The sequence below is a fragment of the Maylandia zebra genome, linkage group LG14 (genome assembly GCF_041146795.1).
Source record: "Maylandia zebra isolate NMK-2024a linkage group LG14, Mzebra_GT3a, whole genome shotgun sequence".
In the NCBI taxonomy this organism is placed as follows: domain Eukaryota; kingdom Metazoa; phylum Chordata; class Actinopteri; order Cichliformes; family Cichlidae; genus Maylandia; species Maylandia zebra.
In genome coordinates, this window is record NC_135180.1 from 38,818,342 (window position 1) to 38,844,421 (window position 26,080).

Genomic DNA, 26,080 nt, shown 5'->3' on the forward strand with positions numbered 1-26,080 from the left:
CCGCGTGTGTCAGTGAGCCGTGTGATTGGCTCATTAGTCGGTATAAAAACAAAGGCAAGCAGCCAGCCAATCAGCACAAAGAAAACAGACCTCTGCTGCTTTCCCAGCATGCCTTGGGAGCGTGGTGGTCCGGCGAGTTGGAGCTGAACAGGAAGATCAAAACCTAAAATAATAAACGGGACACAAATTAAATTAAAGATTTAAAGTTAAACACCAACAGCTTGGTGAGTCCGAAGGATCAGAGCCGATATTCTGATATATGAGCCGATGTTGTCTTTCAGGCACATTAATCATAGTCAGAATTATTAGTGAGTTGTCATTAAGGCCGTAAGGAAGCGTGAACACTGTGTAAATAAGAGAGAGTTTATGTGTGGGCTCTGTGGGGAGCTGTAACCATCCGCTTGGTGGTTTCGTCCCTTTAGTCGCAGCCGTGTTGCTGTCGGTGAGACCGAGAGCAGCTGATGGCTTTCGCAGGTCTGCTGTGTGGGACGGGTCGAGTCCAGGTCACAACCGCAAAGTCATGACTGGAACACTTTCAACGGGAGTGTGAGGGAGCTCCAGCAGGTCAGAGATACTGGAAACTGGGAACACCACCCCCACCCCACCACACCCGCCCACCGGCTGTGTGTTAAATTAATTTGTTCTTTTCCACCAGCTCGTCCCTGCAGCTGTCGTTGCCACAGACGCACAAAACAAGCGCTCCTCTGTCTGCTGAGACGTCACTATGTTTGTTTCCGTCTGTTGGCCGCATCAGGTAACAAAGGGCCGTCCGAGGAGACATGCACGGTCGTTAGCAGGAATCAAACCTGAGACCTGTCGTCCGTCAAACAGCAACAAACCTCTGTCAGCGGATCAGATTCTCGGCTTGCCTGGCCTCAGACAAACTTCCCCACCGGCCTCGTGTTTACTTTAAGTTTTTTCTCACGAGTGCAGGTTAACATCGCCGCAGCTGCTACTGTGCACTTTACTTTATTTTTTTTACTTTATTTTCATGGCTTCTGTGCTTCAAAAAGAAGTCCAGCTGTATAAAAATAACTCACTGCTCACTTGATCATTAAAGGTGGACATAGCCACGCCCCCTAGTTATCAAACTTAATACACAGCGAGACCGTGGCTGTTTTTGTACCAGGCCGTAAACGTGATTATTCCTGCTGTAAAGTTTTAATGAGGACAGACTCACTGCCGGAGCCTCAAGTGGACATTAGAGGAACTGCAGCTTTTGACACGCCTGCGTTGTCCCTTGCTTCAACATCAGCGTGACTTTTATTTTGAAACTTCCTTTCAATCAAGACTGGACTCAGTTATTCAGAGGTGCCTGTAACTTCTTTATTGCAATAATGTGAACAATGTTTTCTTCTTTGCAAACAGAGACAGTATAAAAGATGCCAAAGTGAAGCTAACACAAAGGTGCCTTCTTTTAACAGCCAGCAGGGGGCGACTCATCTGGTTAAACAGGCTTGCTGTATAAAAACGACCCTCGCTCTGCGAACACAGGAAAGTCTCTCTGAGAGCTCTCGTACCGAAACCTTCAGACGACAGAAAAACTTTGGTCCAAACTCTAAACACTGCAGTACTACTAGAGACTACGAGATACATGTGCGTGTATTTTAACTCATGTTAACTCTTATTTCCATTCATATGGATTCATGATGTCTGCACCGCTCCGAGAGATGCTTCACATTGCATCGTTCACCTGTACATTAACAAAGGCCTTCTGTTCTATTCATTTTGTGAATTTTGCTCATTTTAAGATTATCCGGGTTTGTTCACTGGCTAAGCACTGTTTTGTTTTTGGACTGCTGTTTGAGACACGTCTGCTGAGCTCTTCAGCTTTTGAAACTTAGACTCGTTTTTGTACTTGAACTTTTGTGTTTCCCAGCTCTGTGCCGAGTCCTCCTGTCTTTAGCCCAAGCTTGGTAAATATCCTGCAACCTTCAGCTGTTATTCAGGCACCGGTGGCTGCTCTCACTTCCCTCCATAAAAAAGCAGAGCTGAGTCTGTGCTTCGCCAACTGTCCCCTTAAAGGAGATTAGAGTTCTCGGAGCAGAAAAGAAAGTGTTGCTCATTTGTCTCCCTGCAGGATTTTCTGTCCCGTCGGTCCGCCGTCCTGCTGACTCTGCGGTAACGGCGTAAAGCTCCAGCTGATGATTCATGGATCGGATGACTCAGATCTTGTGAGTGAAGCTTCTCTGGGCCAAATCAAGCCGGTAGGATTCCCCCTGGATATTCCCTGCCGTCCTCGGTCTCACGCCTCCAGCTTTCCTGGATCTCACTGTTTACTCAGTCAGCTCTCACAGTGAAAGCTGAGCCGCGGCTCTGTGTGGATCTGCTCTGAAGGTTATCGGGAGGTCTGAAGGTAGTCAGACACCAAAACAAAGACACACAAAACTCTCATCACAGGAGTTTACCAATCCAGGAGCTGCTCTTAGCTACACCACCACATCAGCAGTCGAAACACTTAAACCTGCAAAGGTTCATCAGACATGTGACCATGGGCCTGTTCTGCTTCTCCTTGTTTCCTGTTATAAACATCTCCTGCTCATGTTCCACATGGCCAAAGTTTCTAATAAAGAGCTCAGACGGCTGTAAACAGTCAGTTTATCGCTGATGTCATATAGAGGTCACATCCCTAATATGGCCGGTGGGCACTGAAGCTCCACCCACCAAGCTTTTAGTTTATGAGGGGCATCCAATCAGAAGAGCATTACCTTAAAGACGAGCTAAAATTGCTCATTTGAGACAGAGGATGAACTGAGAGGACTGGTATATGATTCTATAAAGTAATGATTATTTTGATTTGTGAATCATACAAAGCTACTCATACAAAGCAGTAATTGAGTGTAAGAAACGTTGTTGTGGGCTTTGATGGTTTTGGTCAGTGGTTGTTGATCAATGGTCATGAGAATTTGCATAATTAAGATTAAGGAACTGACCTCCCAGCCCATTGTTCCTCCAGTGGGCTGGTTTCAGTCATTATGCAAATGTTCTGTTTATGAGATTGAAACCTGCGGTCAGCTGAGACTGAAGAAGTCACTTGGATGAGTGACAAAACGTTTCTCCCACAAAACGCTACGTCCAGATGAACAGAATCAACTTTTTGGAGGTCCTTGTGTTGTTCAGCATCCATCTTCTACCTTTAAGACTCCACATGGCTGAGTTATTTAAAAAAAAAACACAATAAGTGTGTGTTTACTCAGGTAATTTCTGCTGTAAAGTTTGAACATTTTAAATATTTTTTACATGGGTGTGTATGGGGACGGACTCTAGTGGACATTGTCAGGCTGCTGCTTTGATGGACAGATTTCAACAGCTGATTGTGAACAAACGAAAGAGCTTCAGAGCCGCTGCAGGCTCTGAAGCTTTGATGCGGCGTCACCATCGCGAGTCAGGCTTTGAATACGTCAGCTGACCTGATTTGCTAATAACCTTTTTAATTACATTTGTGACAACTGAATTCTTGGCATGATGCTGCTTTGCCCAGGCGTTTCGTCAGCCATGTTGGCTCCACAAGCCCGCTCCCTGACCCTTGCTGCAGGTAACTGTGTTGTCTCTGTTGCCAGGGTGACGTTACTGATGAACGGTCCAAAAAGGGCAAACAATGACTCACCTGAAGCGTCACTTATTTCTCACCTTTAAATGTTCCTGTTAGTTTAACCGCTCCTAATTCCTGTTCAGCCAAGTGAATCAGCTGACAGCGCCTAACTGTTTCCACGTAACGTACAAGAACAGCAGCTCAACCGACAATAAGTTATATGAGCATTCAAATAACCAGCACTCGGACATCACACCACAAAATCAGTAAAATAACTGCGACACAGATCCACTGTGATGGAGTCACACTTGAAACACTCCAAGAAATGCAAGCTAACTTTAGCGTAGAAATAGAGTTGGATGCTAAAGGCCTTTTCAGGCATGTAGCAAACATGTTTAGACAAACTTGAGCATGCCAGGTTTGTTTAGACAGTAAAGTAGCTTCTTGTATTTAGGTAGGCAAAGTGTGTAGTTTAGACAGGGGTTGTGTCTTATTAGTGGGCGATAAAAAAATCACACAAACAATGAAGCTAGCAGTTAGCACAGCGTATGCTACTGCCTGCGTTAAAGGGCCATAACACCACTAAACACCAGACGCTGTTCTCCCAGCACAACACAGACTCCAAGACAAACTGCACATGAGGACAGAAACTAAATCTCTCACAGGCTTAGACGGAAACAGAAAACATTAAGGTTAGTCGGCTAGCTTGGCTAACCATAACGTCATTGCTAGAAAATCATAGTTAACTTTTGTTTTAACTGGCTCATAACACAATTTTGTGACTATTTGTTTTTCATTCAATAATTTAAAGAAAATAAAATTGGTTACAGCGTCTGCTCGTTCAGATCCAGTTTGGTATTGGACCTGGTTTGACTTCACAGAACCGCCACAGAAGATGGGACTCTGTGCAGTCCTGTGGAAAACTAAGAACACCTTCAATGCTTCTATAGGAATTAAAACCACCTCGGGTGGATTTAGGTGTGATAACACAATTCCACAATCTTCCCACCAGTGGTCTCAGCAAAGTCACCCTACCAAACCCAAAAGCTCCATCTCGTACTATACAGGTCTCAGTTAGCATGTTAAAGGTTAAAGTTCATGACGGCACGGTTAGAGATAGAGCCTCTTTTGTAATGCCTCTTTTGTAAATCCATAAAGCACAAAACCAACATTTCAGGCACCTCACAGTCCCTAAGTGGACCATGAACTCCTCTGTATACCAGTGTGAGCCTGTCTGTCCCACAGCTAAAGCTCTGACCATGAACAGGACAATGATCCAAGCACAGCAACTCCAACAGCACTCCAACAGAACGGCTGAAAAAGAAAAGCGCTGCAGAGCTCAGAGAGCTATGCATGGATAAATGCTGCACATGTCAATGAACTGAAGCAACACTGTGAAGACGAGTGGACCAGAAGTCCTCAACCATAATGCAACAGACACATAGAGCCACACTTTACTTTTATTTCAGGTTATTGGTGCTTAAGCAGGTTCTGTGGGCTCAGTTATTCACAGCACTGCAGACTTACAGGCTCCTGTATTTAGACTTGTGTGTGCTGCTGAAAGGGCAACAGGAAGAAAAAAACGAGTGCTAAGATGACATCACCTCGAGCAGAGAAGGCCGTGGACTAATTAAAGGGTGATTGGTTGGGGGATGGTGGGCTTATTATTAGCATATTAGCTGGAGTGTCATTACCGTTATTAACCCAGGTGTGTTTTCTCAATGACCAAATTCTCCATCCCGAACGGACGGATGGGTGGAACGGAGGTCGTACGATCCCGAGAGGATAAGTGGGAGAGAGCCCTGTCGCCATAGCAACAGAAACACAAAGAAGATGGGGATCAACTTCGAGTTCACGGCAGGACAGAAAAACATGTCGCCGTATGACCTCATCCTAACTTTGACACAATACTCCTGTCACGAAACTGCACGCCAGCAGAGGAATGTGATTGGCTCTACTTCTGCAGCCACTTCCTGTCCAAGATGGCTTCTCTTTATTATTAATACTGTAAACATAACTGCATCAGTCAGTGTGGCAGAAGCTTGTTTCTGTTACTCATCAAAGAGTCTGACAGAAGTTTGGGTTTTGTTGTTTTTTGTATCACTTTGTGTTTCTTTGTTGTTATTTGTGATGCAAAAGAACTACAAATTGTTTGGTTTCAAAACTATTTGTATCTTTTTTTCTTATTTTTGCATCTCTGTTGTTACTTTTTATTGTTATTTAGCAACTATTCATGTCTTTGACGTTTGTTGTCATTTTCTCTTTGTTTGCATCTTTGTGCTCATTTTGTTGTTGCCTTGCTACATCTTTTGACTTCGCTTTGTGTGTCTTGGTGGGAGTTTTGTCTCTTTTTGCCATTGTTTTGCAGCAGTGGTTAACTTTATGCACAGTTTCATTGGCGGCCCATTCTCGTGTTTGCTTTCTGTTTCTTGCACTTCCAAAGTCTGTCTCGGTGAACCTGCAGACCCACTCAGGTTGCAGACATTTAATGTTTCTCTGGGAGAGATCTGATGTCTCGTGTGGAGTGCGATCAGAGCACACGGATGGTGCAGTTGGAGAACAGAGACGAGTCTGAATGTGTTTATTTTAAAAACTGACCTTCAGGAGGAAACTGAGAGCGGGGAGGACGGAGGGAGGCGTGATTGCTCCCAGGAGCTTTCATTAACAGGTAATGGACCTAATGATGACATCTTACACACATGATGGTGGAAAAGAAGAACAGGAAGTGATGCCACTGGAGCAGAGGCTGCTGATTGGATAGGAGATTCTCAGGCAGCTGCAATAAAACTTGATGTGTGAAGCCAGAAGAAGACACAGAAACAGAGCGAGGCAACGCAGCAGAGATCAGCTCCACACTGAAGGTACAAACATGCATGTGTGTGTGTGTGTGAGAGAGAGACACAGGTGTGCACAGGTGCAAATTAATGCCACTTCCCAACATTTTCTATTTAAATTTAAATTCCTTTCAGAGTTGAAGTTTTCTGCTCGCAGTTTTCTGTGTGTGAGTTGTTTGCTGCTTCTTTTTGTCATCTTTGATTCTTTCTGCCAACTTTCTGTGAAACTGAAAACCTTGTGTGTGCATGATCTCATTTATGATTTCTGGCTAAGAAAACAGAGACTTGGACAGGTGAACATGAATGAAATATGTCTTTAAATCTTCACACGAGCAGCGTTTAGCACTGAAAATAAGATCTGGAGATGAACGAGAACTCTCTTCTCAGAGGAAGTCTAAAAAATGTGATGCTGATGTTCAGTCTGCTGCTGGGCTGCAAGCAGATTTTTGTGAATGGAAGGATTTGCAGTGTAAGAGTGTGTGTGTGTGTGTTTGTCCTCACACGTGCATGAATGAGAGAGCTGCAGCTCCTCAGCATCAGCAGCAGGTGTGAACAGGAGCGTGCACAAACCTTTGTGCATCGTCAGGAATGTATGTGAGTGACGCAACACGACAACAAGTGTTTGTTTCTGCGTGTCTGCTTGCAGGGGACACTGTGTGTGAGTGTGTGTACAGGAGTGTCAGTGAGTGTGCATGTGACGGTCAAAAAGGCGTTTATTTGCAGGGATGGAAAATGCTAAAATTAGCCGATGTTGCTGGACAATACACTTACAGCCATCAGCCGAGCTAAAAGTGCCCCCCTCCTCATGTGTGTGTATTTAAAACCATTGTTGTGAGGACGCTTCGGTTCCTCTGAGAGGTCAGACCCGGTTTGGGGGGCCTGAAACTGTCAGACTGAGCTCTTTCTGCTGATGTCACAGAGCCGTCATTAACGTCTTTGTGAAAAACCACACTCTGTAAACAAAAGATGGACATGTGCCCATGACATCACTCACGCTCAAATGTGGAGGAGAATGTTTCGATCACGTTAACGCTGCAGCTGAGCTGGTTTTAAATAAATAAATAAAAAATGTTTTATTTATATAGCACCTTTCAAGACAGAATCACAAAGTGCTGCACATAAGATTACAAGTCATAAAAAGATTTAAAAAGAGAAAATAAAACAGGCAAAAAATTAACCAAAAGCAGTTTTAGAAAGGTGAGTTTTGAGTTGCTTTTTAAAAACAGCGACTGAGTCCACAGTTCTTAATGTTTGGGGGAGAGGTCCACAGTCTGGGGGCCACAGTGGCAAAAGCTCTGTCACCCTGAGTCCTCCTCTTAGTATTTTTAAAGCAAGTAAGCCCTGATCAGATGACCTCAAAGACCTGCTGGGGACATCGAGCTGTAGCAGATCAAAGATGTAGGCAGGTGCCAGTCCGTGCACAGCTCTGTAGGTCAAGACCAGGATCTTAAAATTGACTCTAAATGTAACAGGAAGCCAGTGTAACTGAGATAACAACGGTGTCACATATGAGTACTTGCAGGATTTTGTCAAAAGCCTCGCTGCAGCGTTTTGCACAACCTGCAGACGATCCAGAGAACCTTTGCTTAGACACATAAACAGCAAATTACAATAATCCAAGCATGACGACATAAATGCATGTATAGCAATCTCCAGTTCAGAGCGAGATAAAATCGGCCTCAGCTTAGCCACATTTCTTAAATGATAAAAACAAGACCGAACCAGAGATTTCAACACCTAAATTCCTGATAGAGGATTTAACATAAAGTGAGAGAGGACCAAGGGCTTTCACTATCTGCGATAGAAACCTATCAGGGGCGCATACGAGGACTTCGGTTTTCCCCACGTTGAGTTGGAGGAAATTTGCAGCCATCCAACGTTTGATCAAATCTAAGCAATCATTCAGACGCTGAAGCTTAGATAAATCCTGGGGCTTAAAAGAAACATACAACTGAATATCATCAGCATAACAGTGATAAGAAATGTCCTCAGAAGAGCCCATTATATGCCGGAGGGGGAGAAGATATATTAAAAACAATAAAGGCCCCAAAACTGACCCTTGAGGGACACCATAAGTAAGGGAGGTAGAGGATGACCTAAAATTGGAGACCGCCACAGAAAAGGATCGGTGATAGAATAGAATAGAATAGAATTCAACTTTATTGTCATTGCACATGCACAGGTACAGGGCAACGAAATGCAGTTTGCATCCATCCAGAAGTGCTTTAGTGATATAGATATATTACAATATATATTAGTAATAATATAGATATGTGAGTATATTACAGAAATGAGTCTATTATGGTATGTTATAATGTACACGGTATGAAGTATGTTGTGAATATTCTATAACTATAAGTATGTACAGGTTGTAGTGAGTACAAGCTATGTACAGGATATGAACAGGATATAAATATGAAAACTATACAGAAGATGGATGGAGATAAGAGGAGAACCACTCCAAGGCAGTTCCAGATACACCAACCCAATTTTTCAGCCTTTCAATGAGGATGTGATGGTCAGCTGTGTCGAAAGCTGATGTGAGGTCCAACATGAGTAGAACAGAGCACTTTCCTGCATCATTATTCATCAAGATATCGCTTGAGACCCTAAGAAGAGCTGTCTCCGTGGAGTGAAATCGACGAAAACCGGACTGAAACTTCTCGTAAATGCCATGTTTATCAGGAGCTGCCATAAGTTGCTTAGCCACTCATTACATGCTTATGCAGAAGAGAAAAGGTAAAACTGTAAGTTAGATAGTAATGTAATTACTCTGTGTTTTTGAGGTCCTTTATGCCAGTTCATTGAAGCATTACGTTTACCTGACTGATCGTTTCAGATGCAGTTCTGCTTCTGTTTGCTGCTCCCCGGCCTCCTGTCCTTCACTCTGCTCCGCTGCAGCGTCGACGGCCTCAGAGTCCAACCGCAACCTGCTCGGGTCAGTGTGCGCACACACACACACACACACACACACACACACACACACACACACACACACACACACACACACACACACACGCCCTCTCATTTGACTCCTAAAACCCATTTTCAGCAGCCCTGTACAAAAAGTCCTCACAGTGCTCTAATGTCCCCGTAATGCATAAACGTCATCACAGTTCATAGTTCGCACTGATCCACTCACACGCGTGCATGTCTTTCTATCTTTGTGAGGACCAGACGTTCGTGTTTCACCAGTGGGAAAAGGACATTTACTTTCTTTCAAATACTTCCATTCTGTGCGCTTTAATGTAACCTGTGAGGAAGTACTTTTACATCATGTACTTCAGGTAAACTTTATAAGTACTTTTATTAGGCAGGATCCCGTCACACCATCACGAGAGCCAAAACAAGCAGCTCCTCCCTCGAGGGCTCGGTGCTGATATCAGATGGCGTGAGGCGGCGGGGAGGGAAAGCCGAAACGTTTTTCTGTTTAGTCTGGATGACACGAGATCTGTCGGAGTCATCTGAGGCAGCAGGCGGACAGGAAGTGAGACACCGCTCGCTGCCGGGGCCGTGGCGTGAGAGACAGGCTTCAGTGTGGAGGCGTAACATACAAAAACACAGTTCAGTGTTTTCCATACGGAGACTCCCTCATTGAAAATAAAGATGGAGGCGGCGTCGGAGGCTTTTCACAGCATCCCCTTGATTTACGTTTTTATCAGCAGACCAAAGTTCCCAGTAATCAGGAGGCATACGGGTTCACGTGTTAAAGGACAGGAAGTCCTTAAAACTGGACAGGAAGCACTGGATCAGACTCACACTCCTTTCCTTGGATATCATGTACAAAACCTTCAGCTCTAAGCCTTATCCCGGGTAATTTCACACATCCTCTCATACTCTCCTTATTTTCAGTAGATAAACTTGTTACGCCTTTATCTGATCCAGCAGGTAGACCAGCCCATTTTGAGATTTCATGCAGCCCCTCAGTCCCGCCCTGTAGGTGTGAAGGTGGGGGAGGAGCTGACAGCAAAACTGCTCCAATCGGATCACCTGATGAGGATGGAAAATGATGTCATGGAGCCAAAGAGGAAGAGGAGCTTTCCCATCAACAACGTCCCGCTGGACCGCCTGTCCATCAGCTCCATGGAAACGAAGCAGCAAGGGTCAGACAAGCAGAGGTAGTCACCTGTGAGAATACCTGAGAACACCTGAGACGCAGGGATGAGTCTAACGCCTCCATGTTCTTCTGTCTGCAGTAAGGTGGTGGAGTCGCCACGGCGACGACTCAATCCACCGCCCATTGACAGAATCGGGATGGGTCGTCTGCCAAACGGCAGAGGGTAGGCCACATCCCCTCCGTCTGAAAGCCCACCCTCTCTCCACAGCGCTCTCACTGGACAGGTGCAGAACTGCATGTGACTCATTTTCATAAAAGTATCAGTAAAAACACTAAAATGGTCATTTATCTCTACAGATGCATGAAACCGCCAATCACCTGCTGAACCACGCCCACCCTCACTTCACCTGGACACGCCCACCTGACACCCTCACTTCACCTGGACAGCAAACCTGACACCCTCACTTCACCTGGACAGCCCAACACAAAGCATGACTGTTCAATGATGGTGCGTTCAAATGCAGCTCCGTAAAGTCGGCACACATAGAGAGGAAGTGATTTCAACAACACCTGCGATTTGCTTCCATGGCAACTCGTTTTAACAAGCATTTTATTTACCTGTAAAACTTACAGGTAAATAAAACTTTTTTAAAATACTGAATTTAATCAAGGTGAAATCTGTAATGTGAGCAAATCTCGAATTAGCAGCACCAACAAATATCCTGACGTGTGAGATTAAATATACTTATTAGTTTCCACCAAGGAGAAGCTTTGATTTCAGATTTATTAAGAAATAAATATGTTACAACTTCAAAATTTGTATTTGGATAAAATCAGAGCCTGATCTCAGAAAGATCAAATCATCAGAATCGAGCAACTTCGACTATAATAAGAATAATTTGGATGTTTTGAGTTTTTTCATTTATAAATTTTTTCATCTTTTTGATTCTTTGCATTTAATATATAATTAAAAAAATTAAAGGTTAGAGTTTGAACATTTTAACCTCATTAGGATTAGTGTTAGGAAACAATAATGCTGCAGTTTTCCGAGTGTCACCTGAATGCACCATCGCCGGCTCCTCCTGCTGTTGGGACCCTGACTGGAGGCGTTGTTGCCTCGACTGCCCTCGCAATCGTCCAACACCAATCGAGTTTCGTCCTCGCACATTTGTCTCGGAGTTGTGCCGCAGGACTGTTTCCACAGCAACGGCACATTTCTACTGCGACCGTAAACAGTGGACAAAGCTACTGTTACGTCATCTCAAAGTCATGAGATTAGCATTTTCATCATCAACACCTTAGTCGCAAAGCAGACTTCCTGTTCAATATGACCCAAGATGAGTGACTGAGTCCATCAGCAGCAAAGTGTTTACAGAGGTCAAGCTTCTACAGCACTGGAAGTCTTTTTGCAACTGCAGCAGTCGCCACCTGGTGGCTTTTTGATAGAATGCAGGTTTAACTCTCCTGGATTAGCTTTATTTTCCTCACCAGGAAACTATGTCCATGTTTTATACCATCTATGACGGTAACACATCTAAAGTTTGTAAACTTGAAATGAGAAAAAAATAAAATAATAGTCCAAAAACAGGTTTAAGCGTCCGAGTGGCGCTGCAGTGGAAACCGTCCTGCTCACTGATTCTGTTCTGATGTGCTTCTTCCTGCCCGAGTTTAACTGTGCTTAATAAAAAGAAAATGACAATGAAGTTCTGAGTGTGACTGATTTTTTCTCTTTTTCAACCCCTTGAGGATTTTAGATCATGTGCTAAAGGCTACAGTTCCACTAATGTCCACTAGAGGCTCCACCAGTAAGTCCCTCCCCATGCTCCCAGAAATAAACATGCGTACAGCCAGGTGAGTTTTTGTTGAGTCTTTATTAAGAAAAGATCATGTGATCCAGAACAGTGCACACAGAACGGCTGGTTCACACAATCCACGAATGATCCGGATCAATCAGAGTCCCGGCATTTCTTGTGTGAACTCATCCACCGAGGACTTCTGTACAGCTGCTATGGGAGCAGAGAAGGGAGATAATGGACCAGACTATCAGCAAAATACAAACACCTTCACATTCAGAGACGGAGAGCGCAGACGAGACTTCACCCTCAAATCCAAACCAGAGAACTTGAATGTACTCTGGACAAGAAACTCCAAAATGATCCTCTGATTACACAACACGTTCATCTTTAACCAACTCTGTCAGCATGGCAGTTTACAAAATATATTAAAAAAAAGAAAGAAAGAAAACAAGCTAACTACTAATACAAGCTAATACCACAGAGCAATTTAGTCTTTAAATGTAGGCAAATGGCTTGAAGATTACATAAGAATACAGATGTTTAGGACAATGCTAGCTCACAGCTAACATTAGCTATTGTTAAGAACTCAGCCAGTTAAATCAGATGACATTATGCTAATGTTAGCCAAAAATGCTCAAACGCTTAAAATCAACATTTTATCTGCAATGCTACCTTCAAAAATCAGTGCCTTTGTTAAATTAGCTTTACCTAAGGCCAGTGCTATCATGCTAACTTCCAAAACTGGGCTAAGAGATAAATATAAATAAAATGAGCTTCACCTCCAAACCAGCTAAGATAATAACAGTGTAATTTGCTGACAGCTAAAAATAGCTGTCACCTCTAAGGTGAAGCTAACATTAGCTAATATGATAGCATTTGTTTAATTAATTTGTTTTTTCTGATGTAGCTCAATGCTAGCTACCAAAACAACCAGTTAACAAAGCTAAAATGGCTTTGATGTTAGTTTCACTTTGAAGTTATCTATGTTAACCATTCCTTAGAATTATTAAGGTTTATAGCATTAGCTTAAATTACTGATGTCTGCATTATTGATAGCTAGAAACTATTATGGTTTACTTTAAAACATGTGATCACTAACTCCGCCCAATGAACCGTGCATCACCACCAATTTAAAGGCGAACAACGATGTTCTACTCAAAAGAACACAAGAAAGTAAAGTGACAGGGCTGATAATAATATGTGGCCATAGTTCAATATTCACTGTTAGCATATAGATAAACATGAATGTTGGCTTAGAAGGCTTACAGACCTTAATAGTTTTGACATAAGGCTAACATAGCTAGCTAATATAAGCTATTGCTGCACTTTTTTTTTTTCAAGACAAAGCTAATGTAGATTGCTAACAATAACATCATAATTTTTGTTATGCTAGCTTTACAGCCAACTCACTCTGAGCCGAGGTAAAACTAAAACAGTAGGCTATTTTTACAGATTTTATTAGCTCCGTAGCATATCAAATGTAGATGACTGCTAACATGACTCAGCTTTTGATACAACATCATCATAAATAACAGCTTCATTTTAAAGAAATACAAACACTCGCTAACATTTTAGACTTTGAGATAAAAATGCTGCCAATAATAAAAAATAAAAAAAATAATAAAAAAAACAGAAAAGAAAAGACTATGTGATGCCAGTATTTGTTAACACTGCGACTATCGCTGATTTTCAGGTCAAGCTAATCAAGCTAACTGCTAACACAAGTTGAACAATAAAGCAAATAATTAAACTGTTAGCATTAGGAAACGTTATTTTTGGATCATTTTGGAGTCTTTCATGCGTTTTGTTCAGAGGACAGACAAGTTTACAGCAGATAACACATTTGAACTGAAGCCAACACGGTCTGACAACAGCCCCTTTTTTCAGTAAGGCAGAGCTGGACCTGAGGAGGGCAAAGCTGCGGGTTTGTTCAGAAACAAAACAATAAAAAGTAAAAACGATAAATCCTACTGAGTTTAGAGCAAAAAAAAAAAAAAAAAAAAAAAAAAAAAAAAAGAATCAGAGCGGCATTCGATTGCCTTCCACGCTGATTTTAACAGCGTGACCCGTCTTCGTCAGGCGCCGGATGTCAGCAAATCTACGCATCTGTTTATCAACACGGGACAAACTCTTCCTCACCGGACCCTGGAGGCAGACAGACACACAGAACAGGAAGTTACAGGATTTACATCTTGTAATCACACACTGAGGTAACAACACAAAGACAACCGGTTTGTTTCGCACACTTCACTGCTCATGCAGGAAGATGTTTCACAAACACCTCGTTCAGAGCCATCAGATGGGAAGACTGTTCCTAAAGACCATTTACAGTTCAAAATAAGCTTTATTTGTCTCATTCTGCCCCCTCGCTCTGTGTGAAACAAGCTGCTTTAACTCCCCTCCTCCCTGAACATCTATTTGCTTCTGATTGGACAGCTTCTGGAAGCCTGCTGCTGGACGTGTGGCTGATTCCATATCAAAGTGAAAACATTTCTTCCTCCGGGTCAGCTGACTCATTTCTACAGTAAATGTATTTTATTTAATGAAGCCATGCAAATTACAGGTACACTGTCCCACACACTGCACACCTTCTCACCTGTGGAACGTTACTTCCAGTCTCTTAGTGATTATCTCTCTCTAGTGCATGAGTTTGGTGTTTATTAGGCTCAGAGGTGCTCGACGGCTGCAGCAGAGATGTTCATGTGTTCATACAGCAGGAAGGAAAATGATTCAACCCTGGGCACTGCGTATGAGGTCACATGACCTCTGAGTACATTAGTTTGTTAAAGTTAAGGTTTTGTCCGTTGGTTATGACACGATCAGAAGGTTTATCAGTGATTGGTCTGACGTTAGAGGTCTGAATGACTGAAGTGTGATCGATCGTGTGCTCTTCGCTGTGTTCAGTGAACTCTGTTTGGGGGTTGGATAACTTTGCCTCCACTGTACGTCTGCACACTGCCGGTGAGTCAGGCTCTTCACACCATGCAGACAGACTTACTGCCCCCTGCAGGGGAGCAGGGGAGCTACAGGGGCATTCTGTTTCCCTCTATGCTGATCTTCACAGCTCCCTGCGGCCGCCCCAATTTTCTCTGCTCGGCGAAACGCCGTTTGTGCTTCTCCAGCAGGCTGATGGCCTTCTTACAGCCGCTCTACAAAGGACCAATCACAGCTCAGCTCCTGACAGCAGGTAAACTCCTTGTTCAGAGCTTTACAATCAAATAGAAGCAGAAAATAACCCGATGTCTGTTCCAGCACAAAAGTGTTGAAGTGTTTGTTTCAACTTTATTTAAACTTCAGAAAACTGACTGTTTATATAAAAGTTCTTTATTGTTATTCGTATTGTTTTTTCTTTAAAAACGCGTTTGCTCTTAGAGAGGTTTAAAATATATTTGTTTAATTTTGGAATTTTGTATTTGTGATTCATTTTGTAAATCGTGAGTAAATAATTTGTTTGACTCAATTATGAAAAAACTGAAACCAAATGTTAAACTCTGGATATTTCATAGGACTGTGCCTAAAGGGGGCGCTCTGCTGTTTAGTTGAAGTGTAGCCACGCCCTGAAGCACACGCCATCGGCCCGTGTGACCACTCACCCTGCTGGAGTCCCCCTCCACGTTCCATTTGGGCCGAACCACGTAGTCTTTGTTTGAGGGCATCGGGACTCGAGCCCGGGCGCAGAACCCGGGGTCTCCGGGCCGCAGAGCTCTGTTGGGAGCAGGCGTTCAGGTTAATGAGGGTGGAATTTAAACACGGCACAAAATTCCAGACGACAGAGGAGGAAGTTATGACAAATCCCGCCCCCAGATGTCTGAGAACTTACTTCTCCTCTCCGGTCAGCTGCTTCTCCAGGTCTCTGCGAGGCGTCTGACCTCCAGAACTACAAACAGAAGAAGAAGACATGAATTCAACTTCGAGTGTGAAGTAGCTCCGCCGCACCTCGCAGGTTTCTGAGCGATGTTCTTCACCGGCTGAGCCTCCATGCTGTTAGCAGCACGTCACTCCGAGCGAGTTAGTCGGCACCAAAACTTCCCGCACGGAACAAACTCAGCCCTGCCCGAGCTCCACATCGTTAGGGCAATAAAACACACACGGCTAACACTGCCGTTACAGAAACAGGCTCCAGTCTCTGCTCTGTTTAACCCCTCTGTGCAGCAGCGCCCCCTAATGTCTACAGTGGATATTAAAAGTATCAGCAGCTGTGACTGTATTAGTTTGTGTCGCAGATATGGACCGAAGCTGAAATAAGGCAGTCCTCCACTCCGGTGCAGTACCAGTTTCAACCACCGGGTGGCATCCAGTCCGCCTGAAACGCGCCCAAGCTAATGTTAGCGTTTCTAAGCTGACTTATTTTGATAGCTAGATGAGCTCAGAGTGGAGGTGGTAAAAACAGAGTTACAAGAAGGGCTTGAATCAAATATAAAATCTCAGCTTCAGTCATTTTCTTTAGTTGAATCACTCTGAAATAAATGCAAAGTATTCAAACCGGCCAATTCTGCTTCATCTCACAAGCTCCACCCACCTGTTTGTGAGGAGCAGCCAATCAGAGGATACTTAGAGGAGGCTTATTTTATACTGCAAATTATGCAAACAGACTCTATTAGAGTCCAAGAATGAAAAAGGAGCTGGAAATGAGCAGAACGGGTCACCTTTAAATCGTGCAGCTGCACTCATGAAGTCATTTAAGTCTCAGGGATTCATTCTGGTCACTTTGGTGCTGCTGTGGGTATCTGAGGAGTTACTAAGCTTTAGACAGAGGGATGTAAAACCTGCAGAGACGCGTTAAAGAAGGTAAACCTGGTCACTCAGTGCAACCATGCAACGTCAGGACTGAACCTGGTTGGTGGAGAAAAGACATCAGGTTCCTCTGCCCTCTCCACCTTCTGAGGCTGACTGGGGATGAGACGGAGGAAGAGGAGTGAAAGAGGAAAAACTACGCCTCACGCTAACTACGACCTTTAGAAATCATCTCACAATATTCAAAGAGAAGATTGAGAAAGGCGAAGCTTTCAAATGGGTTTCAGGTAAAGCCGTGCTGAGTGACTTTAGAGTGAACAGCGGTGGGAATGCGGCGCACAGATATAGCAAACGCACGGGGGGGGGGGGGGGGGGGGGTTTCCACCTGTACAAAACACCTGACACTCTGACACAAGCAGAAGATGGAGAATGAGGGTTAAACTGTTCTCAGGTGAGAGACAAGCATCATCACATGACAGGAAGTGGACGCTGAAAACAGAGCAGACATCAGCCCGGGGGGGTCGGTCAGTATTGTAGCTACTGCATGGTTCGGACGACTCACTGTGGAAAAGGTCTGAAACCTAACGACGGCTGACAGCGATTCTAATAAAGTCAAATATATGAGCAATTTTATGGATAATGTAAATAAAACTTAAATCGCTGCAGATATGAAGCAGAAACAAGAACGTTAGTGTCGTCTGGGTGACGATGGAATCAGAGGAGGTCGGACGTTGCGATCATCGTTACCTTAGGCGCCGTCTCTGAGGCATCTGCTGATCCAGATCTCTCTGCTGCCGCTCCTCTCTCGTCATCCCCTTATAGTTCGACGTCAGACCGAAGATCGGCCGCGACCACTCGTCTGGAGATGAGAAAGAGTTCAGAAACCGCGGCCTCCACGGCCAGACAGGGAAACTACAGAAAAGGAGCATGGCCTTACTGATGAGTTTGAGAGCGAGGTCTTTGTTGGCTCGAGACTCTTTGGGATGTTTGTACAGGAACATGACGGCCCGCCCGATGCCGCTGTGCTTCAGCGTCTCCTGACTCACGCTGGGCAGCTGCAGGACGAAACACACCATGAACGACTGAATCTTAGAGACGCAGCTGAAGAACGATGTGCCGCGTTCAGCGCTCACCTCCTGCAGTATCCTGAGCAGCTCCTCTCTGATCCTGAGAGCGGGCAGAGATTTGTCAGGAAGAGGGCTGATCCACTCTTTAATGGCCGACATCACGCCGCTGTCGATGAACGTCTCCTTCAAGTCCTGCCTGAGGGACAAACGATAAGAGTCTTCAATGCAGTCACGGAGGAGAAGGACCTGCTTTTTTTTGGCGCTGGTCTCAGCACGTAAGCCTTCAACTATAAGCTAACACGGAGCTCTTACTTCTTCAGGTGCATGACGACCTGCGGCAGCAGCATGAGCTTCTTCAGCGCTGGTTTCTTCTGGCTGTTCAGAGCTCGATCTTCCTGCAAATAAAAACAAATGCACACAGAGTCGGTGAGGATCACAGCTCAGAGATTTGTGAGGCTTTTATTTTGACGGGGCGAGAGCAGCGTGCGCACCTCCGCAGCCTCGTTCATCTTGGTGATCATGGCGTTGACCACGTCGTCGGCGTCGCTGATGAACGTGCCTCCATCGCGGTGCCGCCTCTTCTTGCTGTTCATGGCTTTCCTCCGGGCGAGCATGATGTCGAAGTCTGACATCATGCTGGTGCTACACACACACACACACACACACACACACACACACACACACTTAATAGCAGAAACAACAACGCTTGTTTAAAATCGTGTTGCTGATCAGCAGACTCACTCTTGGCCGCTGCGGTCGACGCCCTCGTCAGAGTCTGACTCCTCCTCCGCCTGCACCTTCTGCTTCGCCTTGCCGTCGCCCTCCAGGTCCTCCTGGTTGAAACCCTGCAGGACGACAGTTTGTGAAACGGGAACTGCTCGCGGCTGATCTCGCTTTTGTCTTTGAACGGAGACGCGACATCGAGGCTTACCGTGAACTCCTCCTCATCTCCAGACTCGCCAAAGATGTCTGCGATCATCTTCCTGCAACAGAACAGGCACATCAGCTCCTGGCAGCCACAGAATTAAACTCTTTATTTTGAAATTAAAACTGCATGTGTCTTCTTGCAGGGGTGGTAGCTGCATCCCTCAGGCTGTCCTGTAGGGGGGTTTGAGTTTTCTGCGAGGTGTTTCCACGTCAGCACTCACTCCTCCTGGTCTTCTCCGGAGTCGCTGTCGCTGCCAAACAGCGCTTTCTCGTCCTTGTTCCCCGCCGCCTTCGCTCGGTCGTCCTCCTCGCTCTCGCTGTCTGAGCCGAGCTCTCTCAGTTTGGCGGCCAAACTTTTATCGGGACCCCCGAAGTCGGCGTCACTGTCTGAGTTCTCGTCGTCTGACACCGCCCGGTTCCTCTTCGCCACTGAGGAGACCGTCGAGAGCGACAAACGTCACACAACAGCGCTGCTTTACCTCGCAGCATCAACCTTTACTTTCAGCAGAGAATCCAAACAAAGATCCTGCTCCAGCCGTCAGGTCTGCGTTACCTGGTTTCTCCGCCTTCTCCTCGTCCTCGTCCTCGCTGTCGGACAGGATGGCCTTCTTCCTCTTCACTGCAAACACAAAGCTCACTGGTTACTCACACAGCATCTAAAACGGAACTGAAATATTAACAGAACCGGCGAACGTGGCGGGTGACTCCGTCTCCGTCTGACCACGAACACAACGAGCAGCACGCCAAAGGAAAGTCTGTGAGAGAACGTGTTTACCATTACTAAAAGTGATCACATGTTCTTTAGTCTGTGAAGCCGGCGTGTGTGTCACGTGTGTGATCACTGTGGCCCTGCTGGATGGGTACACCTTACCACAGACTTGCTTCACGACAGCGGCGACGTTTACCTCGCAAACCCGGACAGTGTTGGGAAAGTTACTTTGAAAAAGTAATTACTTATAGTTACTTCTTGAAAAAAAGTAACTGAGTTACTATATTATCACAGTAACTAATTACTAGGAAAAGTAACTATTGCATTATTAAAAAAACCAAAACAAAAAAAGTTGAACCCTCTCAGAGCGCAGACTTTAAAAGCATCTCGCCTCGTTTCATCCTGTTCAACCTCGCAACCTGTAACCACCACAAACATGGTTAACGGATCATTTTCATAACTCGAAATATAAATTGGACATTTTTAAAACCTTTGCAGCTATTTACCTAAAATGCAGCCAAGGTGTTTTCATTTCTAACTATTTACAGAAAAATCTAATAAGATGTCACAAATGATTTGTGTCTGTGTCCACTGCACGATGCAGGAGAACGCCACCTGACACCTGCAGCTGTGTCACTCCAGTGTTTACACTGTAATCTGTCTTTTTTTGGCAAAACTGTGACATTCAGCAGTCACCTCATTGTTCTGACACACAACACAACTACACACTAACTACACACTCCAAACACGCTAAACGTCACAAATCTCTCACCGCCGTCACTCCTAAAACTCCGCCTTCTTCCTAAACAACCAAATGCCATGTTGTCATATCATTTCTTGATTGGTCGACATGGTACATTTTTCCACCAATAGGAAAGGGGTGTTTTTTCTTTTTCTTGGTGCTTTCGAGCTCTTTCCTTAGAAACAGTTTTTGTGTTTCTTCTAAACTTCACGATTTTATTCAGAAATAAACATTTTTAATCATAACTCGTGTTTTTCACGGCCGATCAACAATTTAAAAACTGATATATATTTTAAAGTCAACACTTGTTGCTGTGTCATCTTAAATTGGTCATGTGATTGTTTTGCCCCGCCCCCTGGTAAACTGAAAACAGCTTCAACCGTCTGTGTTGACAATAGTAACGCGTCCACAATGTAAGAGCGTTGTAACCATAGAAACAGTCATTAGTTCGATCGCTCAATAACGCCGTCACTCGGTCACTGAACCCAGAGCTGCTCGTTTATCTTCATGTTAATTTGAATCAAACTGATCAGATCAGGAAGTCCAGTGTTTCTGGAGTAACGACATCATTTCCTGTCACAAAACGGTTAAACTGAAGTCTGCCTGGGGGCGTGGCTTACCGCCACGCGCGTACCTGGCTTCTCGTCGTCCTCGTCGCTGTCACCTCTCTGCTGCCTCTCCTCTTCCTCCTGCTGCTCTCCATCACTTCCTGCTGCAGCCTTCCTCCGCCCTTCCTCTTCCTCCTCCTCGCTGTCTGACTGCATGACCCCCTTCCACTTCTCCCCTCCTCCTTCCTCCTCCCGTTTCTCCTCCTCATCCGAGTCTATCTGCGCCGCCTTGCGTCTGGCAGGCGTCTCTGTGTCAGAGTCACTGTCAGCATTGGAGCGGCGCTCTGGGGACGCCGCGGCTTTGGCATCCTCGTTGTCAGAATCGCTTTCTGCCGCCGCTTTGGGCCGCTCCTCCACATCCGAGCTGCTCCCTCTCCGCTTGGGCGGCGGTGACGCCCCCTCCTCGTTGTCAGATGCTCCGTGTTTGAGCGGCGATGAGGCCTCGTTATCTGAGCCGCTCGTCCTGCGTTTCTCTGGCGGCGACTCCTCCTCCTCGGACGCGCTCACCCTGCGTTTCACTGAAGATGAGCCATCCTCATCGTCGCTGTCGGCGGGCCTCGGCGCCTCCGCCTCAGAGTCACTTTTGTCATCACGGCCCCCGGGGCCCTCGCCCTCTGAGTCGCTGTCGGCCCTGCGGCAGTCCTCGTTGTCAGAGCCGCTGGCCCCGCCACCTGTCACCATGGCGTCGTCCTCGTCGTTGCTGCCCTCGTCCTGACAAAAACAAAGAAAGTTTATCAGCCCGATCACGGCGGTCTGCAGACGGTGTTTGTCATATTTACAGTCCGAACAGACCGGAGCCGCCATTGTTCCAGCAAACGTAACAAATACTGACAGCGTCCACATCACTGCAGCTGCAGCACCAATCCATGTGTCGACCTCATGTTTTCCAGCTGTTGCAACATCTGTCTCTCTAACCTGTGACTCTTTCAGCTCCGGTACTGATCAATCACTGACATGCTGGGAAAAACAACACTCTCATAATATCATACATAGAGCTCATCCCACACGGTTCCAAACATGGAAGATCAGCTGTCCATGTCCGTGTAAATCCGCCTGATTTGAAGTATGAATTTCAGGCACTACTTAAAATGCAAAGACGAAACGGCTCAGAATAAACGTTTGAAAACTGCAGAATCAATGAGATGAATTCTGACCTCAGACCGGCGCCCGGCGCTCCTCATCTCCTCGCCATCTGATGCTGGGTGTTCATCCTGAACCGGCGTGCCGCCTCCATCATCTACAAGAACACATCCGGAACATTCATGTTAAATTCAGTCCTTTTTAAAAGCATTTATAGGAGCTGCAAAAAGTATGCAGTAACTTTACCAAGCTGCCAAAGTAAAACTGAATGAAAACTACCGGTACACAACAGCTTTCTCTGCATTCCCTTCGATAAACTGCCTTTCAAAGAAATAATCGTGCTTTTCAAGGATCATGGCTTATTAGGACTGGATAGAACATATGACAGCAGCAGTGAGAAGTAGAAGATTACACTACAGTCACATCAGAATATCCACCGTTCTGTACATTAACGGTCAAACAGGCTACAGCTTAGGAAACGTTTCTAGTGTTAAAAAGTCTCCGTAATGATCACACGATGTCATCAGCTGGTCTGTAAACAGCTCAAAAACAAACACTTGGATCCTCTGCAGCTGCTCGCCAAACTTCACTTTAAAAGTGACCAATTTTAGGTTCATGGCTAACCGCGTGACAAAAACATAAAGTCCACCTACATGAGCAGACTTCATCTTTAAGGCTTTCGTATTGATTCGGCTCTCTTTGGTGTATCATGTCTAACCGGTTATATTGATTATGAAACGTTTGTTATGTAATCAGGCCAACAAACACTGATGGTTTCGCTTGGCTCGGTGGAAGGCCGCTTTCTGCCGGGTTCGTGTTGGATGGCTCCGCTGGTTTCCTCCACGGATATAACGTTGAAATATCACCGCGTGTTTCAGTCTTTTGGAGGTAAATGTGACGGAGAGCTCAGGAGATGTTTGCCAGCCGGTCGTGACGCTAAACCGGGACATGTTTGCTGGAAACTGGCGCCGATGCTGTCGCTAACCCCGAAACACAAACAACGATCCCTCCGCGTGATCACAACCCACCTCTGCATCATGTTTATCTAGGACGCGCTCATGGTGCTCGAATTCAGTTAGTATTCAGTTAGCTACTACAGTTGGTCAGTACTGTCCTGTTAGTCGTTTAAATAGGAAACAAAGCATAAGCGTTACCGGAGCGGTTCCCGGACATTAGATCGTCCTCCTCTCCGTCCATTTCCCCGACGAAGAAAGCTTTGAGTTTGGGCTTGAGGGCGGAAACCCCCCTCTGTCCACTGGAAGAAATAAACCTGAACGAAGTAACGACGGTCTGAGGAAGATTACACCCACAGATAGCCTCTGCTAGCCCACACAGCCAAAATGGTGACTACCTGTATCATATGAGCATGCGCAAAGGGATCGGTCGCTTCCTAATGACGTAAACTGTCTTTTTGGAAAAAATAAACTTTATTAGTATGACAAATGATTCTAGAAAAAACAATACCAGAACATTGGTCGTGTAAGTATTTTTATTTATACTGTTTTGATTTTAATTGTACTGCCGAAAGTTTTTCTTAGCTTTGAACCGCGTGACACTGTCTGTTACTAACTCCAGCTGTAGTGTGACGACTTAGACACGCGCCACAGCCTACAGAGGATCCACGCGGACCCGGAGCTGTCCTGTTTTTTTTTTTTCGGCTGGTTTGGTGTGTGTGAGTCCGGTGTGATGGGGGACCGGAGCCGGTTGTGCTCCGTGTGGCTCGGCTCGGAGACCGGGATCCTGAAGGGGGTCAGCCTGTCCCGGAAACAGGCCTTCAACTTCTGCAACACGAGCCACCTGAGTCGAGACCAGGAGGTCCGCGCGCTGTGCTGGGGGGACGTGGCGGAGAGCGAGCTGCTGGTGGGCTGCGTGGACGCCACCGTGAAGACGTTCAGCTTGGAGAAGGGCGCGTTCACCGAGAGCCGGCGCTGCGGGGACCCGGCGGAGGGCTGCTTCTCCGGGCTAGCGGCGCTGGGCGGCGACGCACTGGTCACCTGCGCGGAGAGCGGCGCGCTGCGCGTGTGGAGGCAAGAGGGCGGCGACGAGCCCGTGACACAGGTGGACGCCGGGAAGAACGTGTGCAGGATGCGGCAGAGCCCGGCGAACCCAAACAAGGTGGCCACCGGAGGGAAGGAGAACGGCCTGAAGATCTGGGACCTCCAGAGGCCCGAGCAGCCCGCGTTCAGCGCCAAGAACCTCCGGGACGACTGGCTGGACCTCCGGCGGCCCTACTGGGTCCGGGACATGGCCTTCATCCCGGACTCCGACAAAGTGGTCACCTGCACGGGTTACCACCAGGTGTGTAGCTGTGATTCACCCTCAGCAGGACAAAACGTGTTTTTAAAGAAGACCCATTTAAAGTTTACTTTGGCCCGGGTTAAAGGTCAAGCTTATCACAAACATCTGGTTTGTGTGATCTGTAAACGTTCGTCTGGCTCAGAATTAGCTCAAAAGTCAGACCAGACTCCGTTCAAAAAGTGTTTAATTTTAAGTTTTCTTAAGTCTATGAAAAAATTAAAGCTCGTGTAAATCCTCAGCTCTCTACATGTATTATATTTTTTTCTCTAAGTCGGCTAACATTTGAGCAATATTAAAGGACAACAACAAACTGTCTGAGTAAAACAAACTAAGGCTAAAATTATGGATGATTTTATTATCAAAGCCATCGTCAGTTTGGTTTCGGACCGATTCCTCATCAGTTTTCTCTCCATTCAGAAGGTGTTTGATTTAAGGTTTACTTTCTCTTCTCTCATACATTTATGATCTTTAAAATTTCCTCCAGGTTTACAAGTTTAAAGGGATATTCCATAAAATTATTAAGACAAAAACAACACAACTGAAGTTAAAGCTGTGGATAATTTCTAAAGTGTTTCTAAAAAGAAACAATAATAGTGATTTCCCTTTGAGGTCTTTAGTATCCTCGGTGTTGATTCCTGATCAGTGGAAAAAATGCTTTTAGGTGTAAAAACAAATAAAATAATAATAATTAAGCAGCAGAAAATAAAGTTTAAATCTGTCAATTGATGACCTGCTTTGTTTTTTTAAAATAAAGTTATGTTGAAACTCTCTCTCAGGTGCACGTGTTCGACCCCTCGTCTCCTCAGAGGCGTCCTGTCCTGGAGGCGGAGTACGGCGAGTACCCGCTCACCGCTATCTCTCTGACGCCTGACGGCACAGCGGTGGCGGTGGGCAACACCCAGGGTCACATCGCCCTGCTGGACCTGAGGAAGGGCCTAGTGCGTGGCTGTGTCAAGGGGCTGGCGGGCGGCGTGAGGGGGCTTCAGTGCCACGCCTCCCAGCCGTTGGTGGCGTCCTGCGGCCTGGACCGCTTCCTGCGCATCCACAGCCTGGAGGACCGCAAACTGCAGCACAAAGTCTACCTGAAGTCCCGTCTCAACTGCCTCCTGCTCGCCAGCCAAGACCTGCAGGAGGGAGGGGCAACTGCAGGGGAGGCGGAGTCTGAGGTAAAGGAGGAGGAAGACGAAGGTGATGATGTGTGGGACGCTATGGAGCAGGTGGAGGAGAGGCAGAAGAGGAAAACGACAGAAGACAACGAGACAACGAAGAAGAGGAAGAAGGCACAGGACTGAGAGGCATTTGAGGTTTTAGAGGACAGTGGGACGTTTAACCGCCGTAGCTGGGGGCTTGTAAGCAGCGTTTATTCAGACTGGAGGCCTTTTATTTTGAAAAGCTTCAGGTACTGGGTAGATGTTTCTCACCTGTGAACAGGTAGAGTCTGCGTCTGCCTGGGGAGACAAATGTATGAGTGCTTTAAAACGTCTTTGTGGTTTTTTATGATTGTAATTATTGAAAATACACGTGTAATTATGATTAAAGGAGTTTCTGCTTCCTGTGTCTGATCAAAGAAGTTAAATGTGCTGACGGAGCATCTCAGCTCCTGAGGAGAAACTGCAGCAGAGGAGAAAACGGTGGAAAAACAATCCAGTTGTAATTCTGTGCAGGGCGCTCAAACATGCGGCACAGTGGATAAGAA

At 45.7% G+C, this 26,080-nt stretch overlaps 3 protein-coding genes and 1 long non-coding RNA gene across 10 annotated transcripts; 3 read left to right on the plus strand and 1 right to left on the minus strand.

Annotated features, from left to right (window-relative positions):
- On the plus strand, nucleotides 1-2,335 carry LOC105941229 (uncharacterized). The gene is made up of 3 exons (XR_001167857.3): nucleotides 1-224; nucleotides 423-564; nucleotides 656-2,335. It is a non-coding gene; the product is annotated as an uncharacterized LOC105941229 (long non-coding RNA).
- Nucleotides 2,336-5,817: 3,482 nt separating this feature from the next.
- On the plus strand, nucleotides 5,818-12,106 carry ostn (osteocrin). Of its 5 annotated transcripts, none has more exons than XM_012922918.2 (5): nucleotides 5,818-6,393; nucleotides 9,206-9,304; nucleotides 10,252-10,484; nucleotides 10,563-10,707; nucleotides 10,781-12,106. In XM_012922918.2, exons 2-4 carry the CDS (start codon nucleotides 9,206-9,208, stop codon nucleotides 10,648-10,650), a joined length of 420 nt encoding a protein of 139 aa, XP_012778372.1. In that variant the 5' UTR covers nucleotides 5,818-6,393; the 3' UTR covers nucleotides 10,651-10,707; nucleotides 10,781-12,106. The 5 variants fall into 5 exon arrangements, with proteins under 5 accessions (XP_012778372.1, XP_012778373.1, XP_076729613.1 ...); XM_012922919.2 differs by having other exon boundaries at nucleotides 10,255-10,484; XM_076873498.1 differs by lacking the exons at nucleotides 5,818-6,393; nucleotides 9,206-9,304 and adding an exon at nucleotides 9,575-10,146 and having other exon boundaries at nucleotides 10,252-10,469.
- Nucleotides 12,107-12,275: 169 nt separating this feature from the next.
- Nucleotides 12,276-23,436, minus strand: iws1 (interacts with SUPT6H, CTD assembly factor 1). Of its 3 annotated transcripts, none has more exons than XM_023152985.3 (15): nucleotides 23,241-23,436; nucleotides 22,161-22,243; nucleotides 21,033-21,717; nucleotides 19,501-19,566; nucleotides 19,169-19,376; nucleotides 18,952-19,003; nucleotides 18,762-18,865; nucleotides 18,512-18,662; nucleotides 18,333-18,415; nucleotides 18,087-18,216; nucleotides 17,891-18,008; nucleotides 17,701-17,812; nucleotides 16,040-16,096; nucleotides 15,813-15,924; nucleotides 12,276-14,364 (listed from the first exon to the last, which is right to left on the minus strand). In XM_023152985.3, exons 1-15 carry the CDS (start codon nucleotides 23,281-23,283, stop codon nucleotides 14,239-14,241), a joined length of 2,130 nt encoding a protein of 709 aa, XP_023008753.3. In that variant the 5' UTR covers nucleotides 23,284-23,436; the 3' UTR covers nucleotides 12,276-14,238. The 3 variants fall into 3 exon arrangements, with proteins under 3 accessions (XP_023008753.3, XP_076729614.1, XP_076729615.1); XM_076873499.1 differs by lacking the exon at nucleotides 23,241-23,436 and adding an exon at nucleotides 22,740-22,954; XM_076873500.1 differs by lacking the exons at nucleotides 12,276-14,364; nucleotides 15,813-15,924; nucleotides 16,040-16,096; nucleotides 23,241-23,436 and adding exons at nucleotides 16,150-17,109; nucleotides 22,740-22,954.
- A 25-nt stretch (nucleotides 23,437-23,461) lies between these two features.
- wdr74 (WD repeat domain 74) lies at nucleotides 23,462-25,939 on the plus strand. The gene is made up of 3 exons (XM_004565017.2): nucleotides 23,462-23,565; nucleotides 23,662-24,384; nucleotides 25,161-25,939. The coding sequence occupies exons 2-3, from the start codon at nucleotides 23,773-23,775 to the stop codon at nucleotides 25,674-25,676; spliced, it is 1,128 nt and encodes a 375-aa protein (XP_004565074.1). The 5' UTR covers nucleotides 23,462-23,565; nucleotides 23,662-23,772; the 3' UTR covers nucleotides 25,677-25,939.
- The last annotated feature ends 141 nt before the right edge of the window (nucleotides 25,940-26,080 follow it).

Bases quoted from the DNA above. Each gene is read 5' to 3' on its own strand.
- wdr74 (XM_004565017.2), top strand. From the start codon at position 23,773: ATGGGGGACCGGAGCCGGTTGTGCTCCGTGTGGCTCGGCTCGGAGACC. The intron at 24,385-25,160 runs GTGTGTAGCTGT...ACTCTCTCTCAG, and splicing joins CCTGCACGGGTTACCACCAG to GTGCACGTGTTCGACCCCTC.
- ostn (XM_076873496.1), top strand. From the start codon at position 9,973: ATGGAGGCGGCGTCGGAGGCTTTTCACAGCATCCCCTTGATTTACGTT. The intron at 10,147-10,251 runs GTACAAAACCTT...TATCTGATCCAG, and splicing joins CTCCTTTCCTTGGATATCAT to CAGGTAGACCAGCCCATTTT. The intron at 10,485-10,562 runs GTAGTCACCTGT...TTCTGTCTGCAG, and splicing joins CAAGGGTCAGACAAGCAGAG to TAAGGTGGTGGAGTCGCCAC.
- iws1 (XM_076873499.1), bottom strand. From the start codon at position 22,797: ATGATACACCAAAGAGAGCCGAATCAATACGAAAGCCTTAAAGATGAA. The intron at 22,244-22,739 runs GTAGGTGGACTT...GTGTTCTTGTAG, and splicing joins TAAAGATGAAGTCTGCTCAT to ATGATGGAGGCGGCACGCCG. The intron at 18,217-18,332 runs GTAAGAGCTCCG...TTTGTCCCTCAG, and splicing joins GTCGTCATGCACCTGAAGAA to GCAGGACTTGAAGGAGACGT.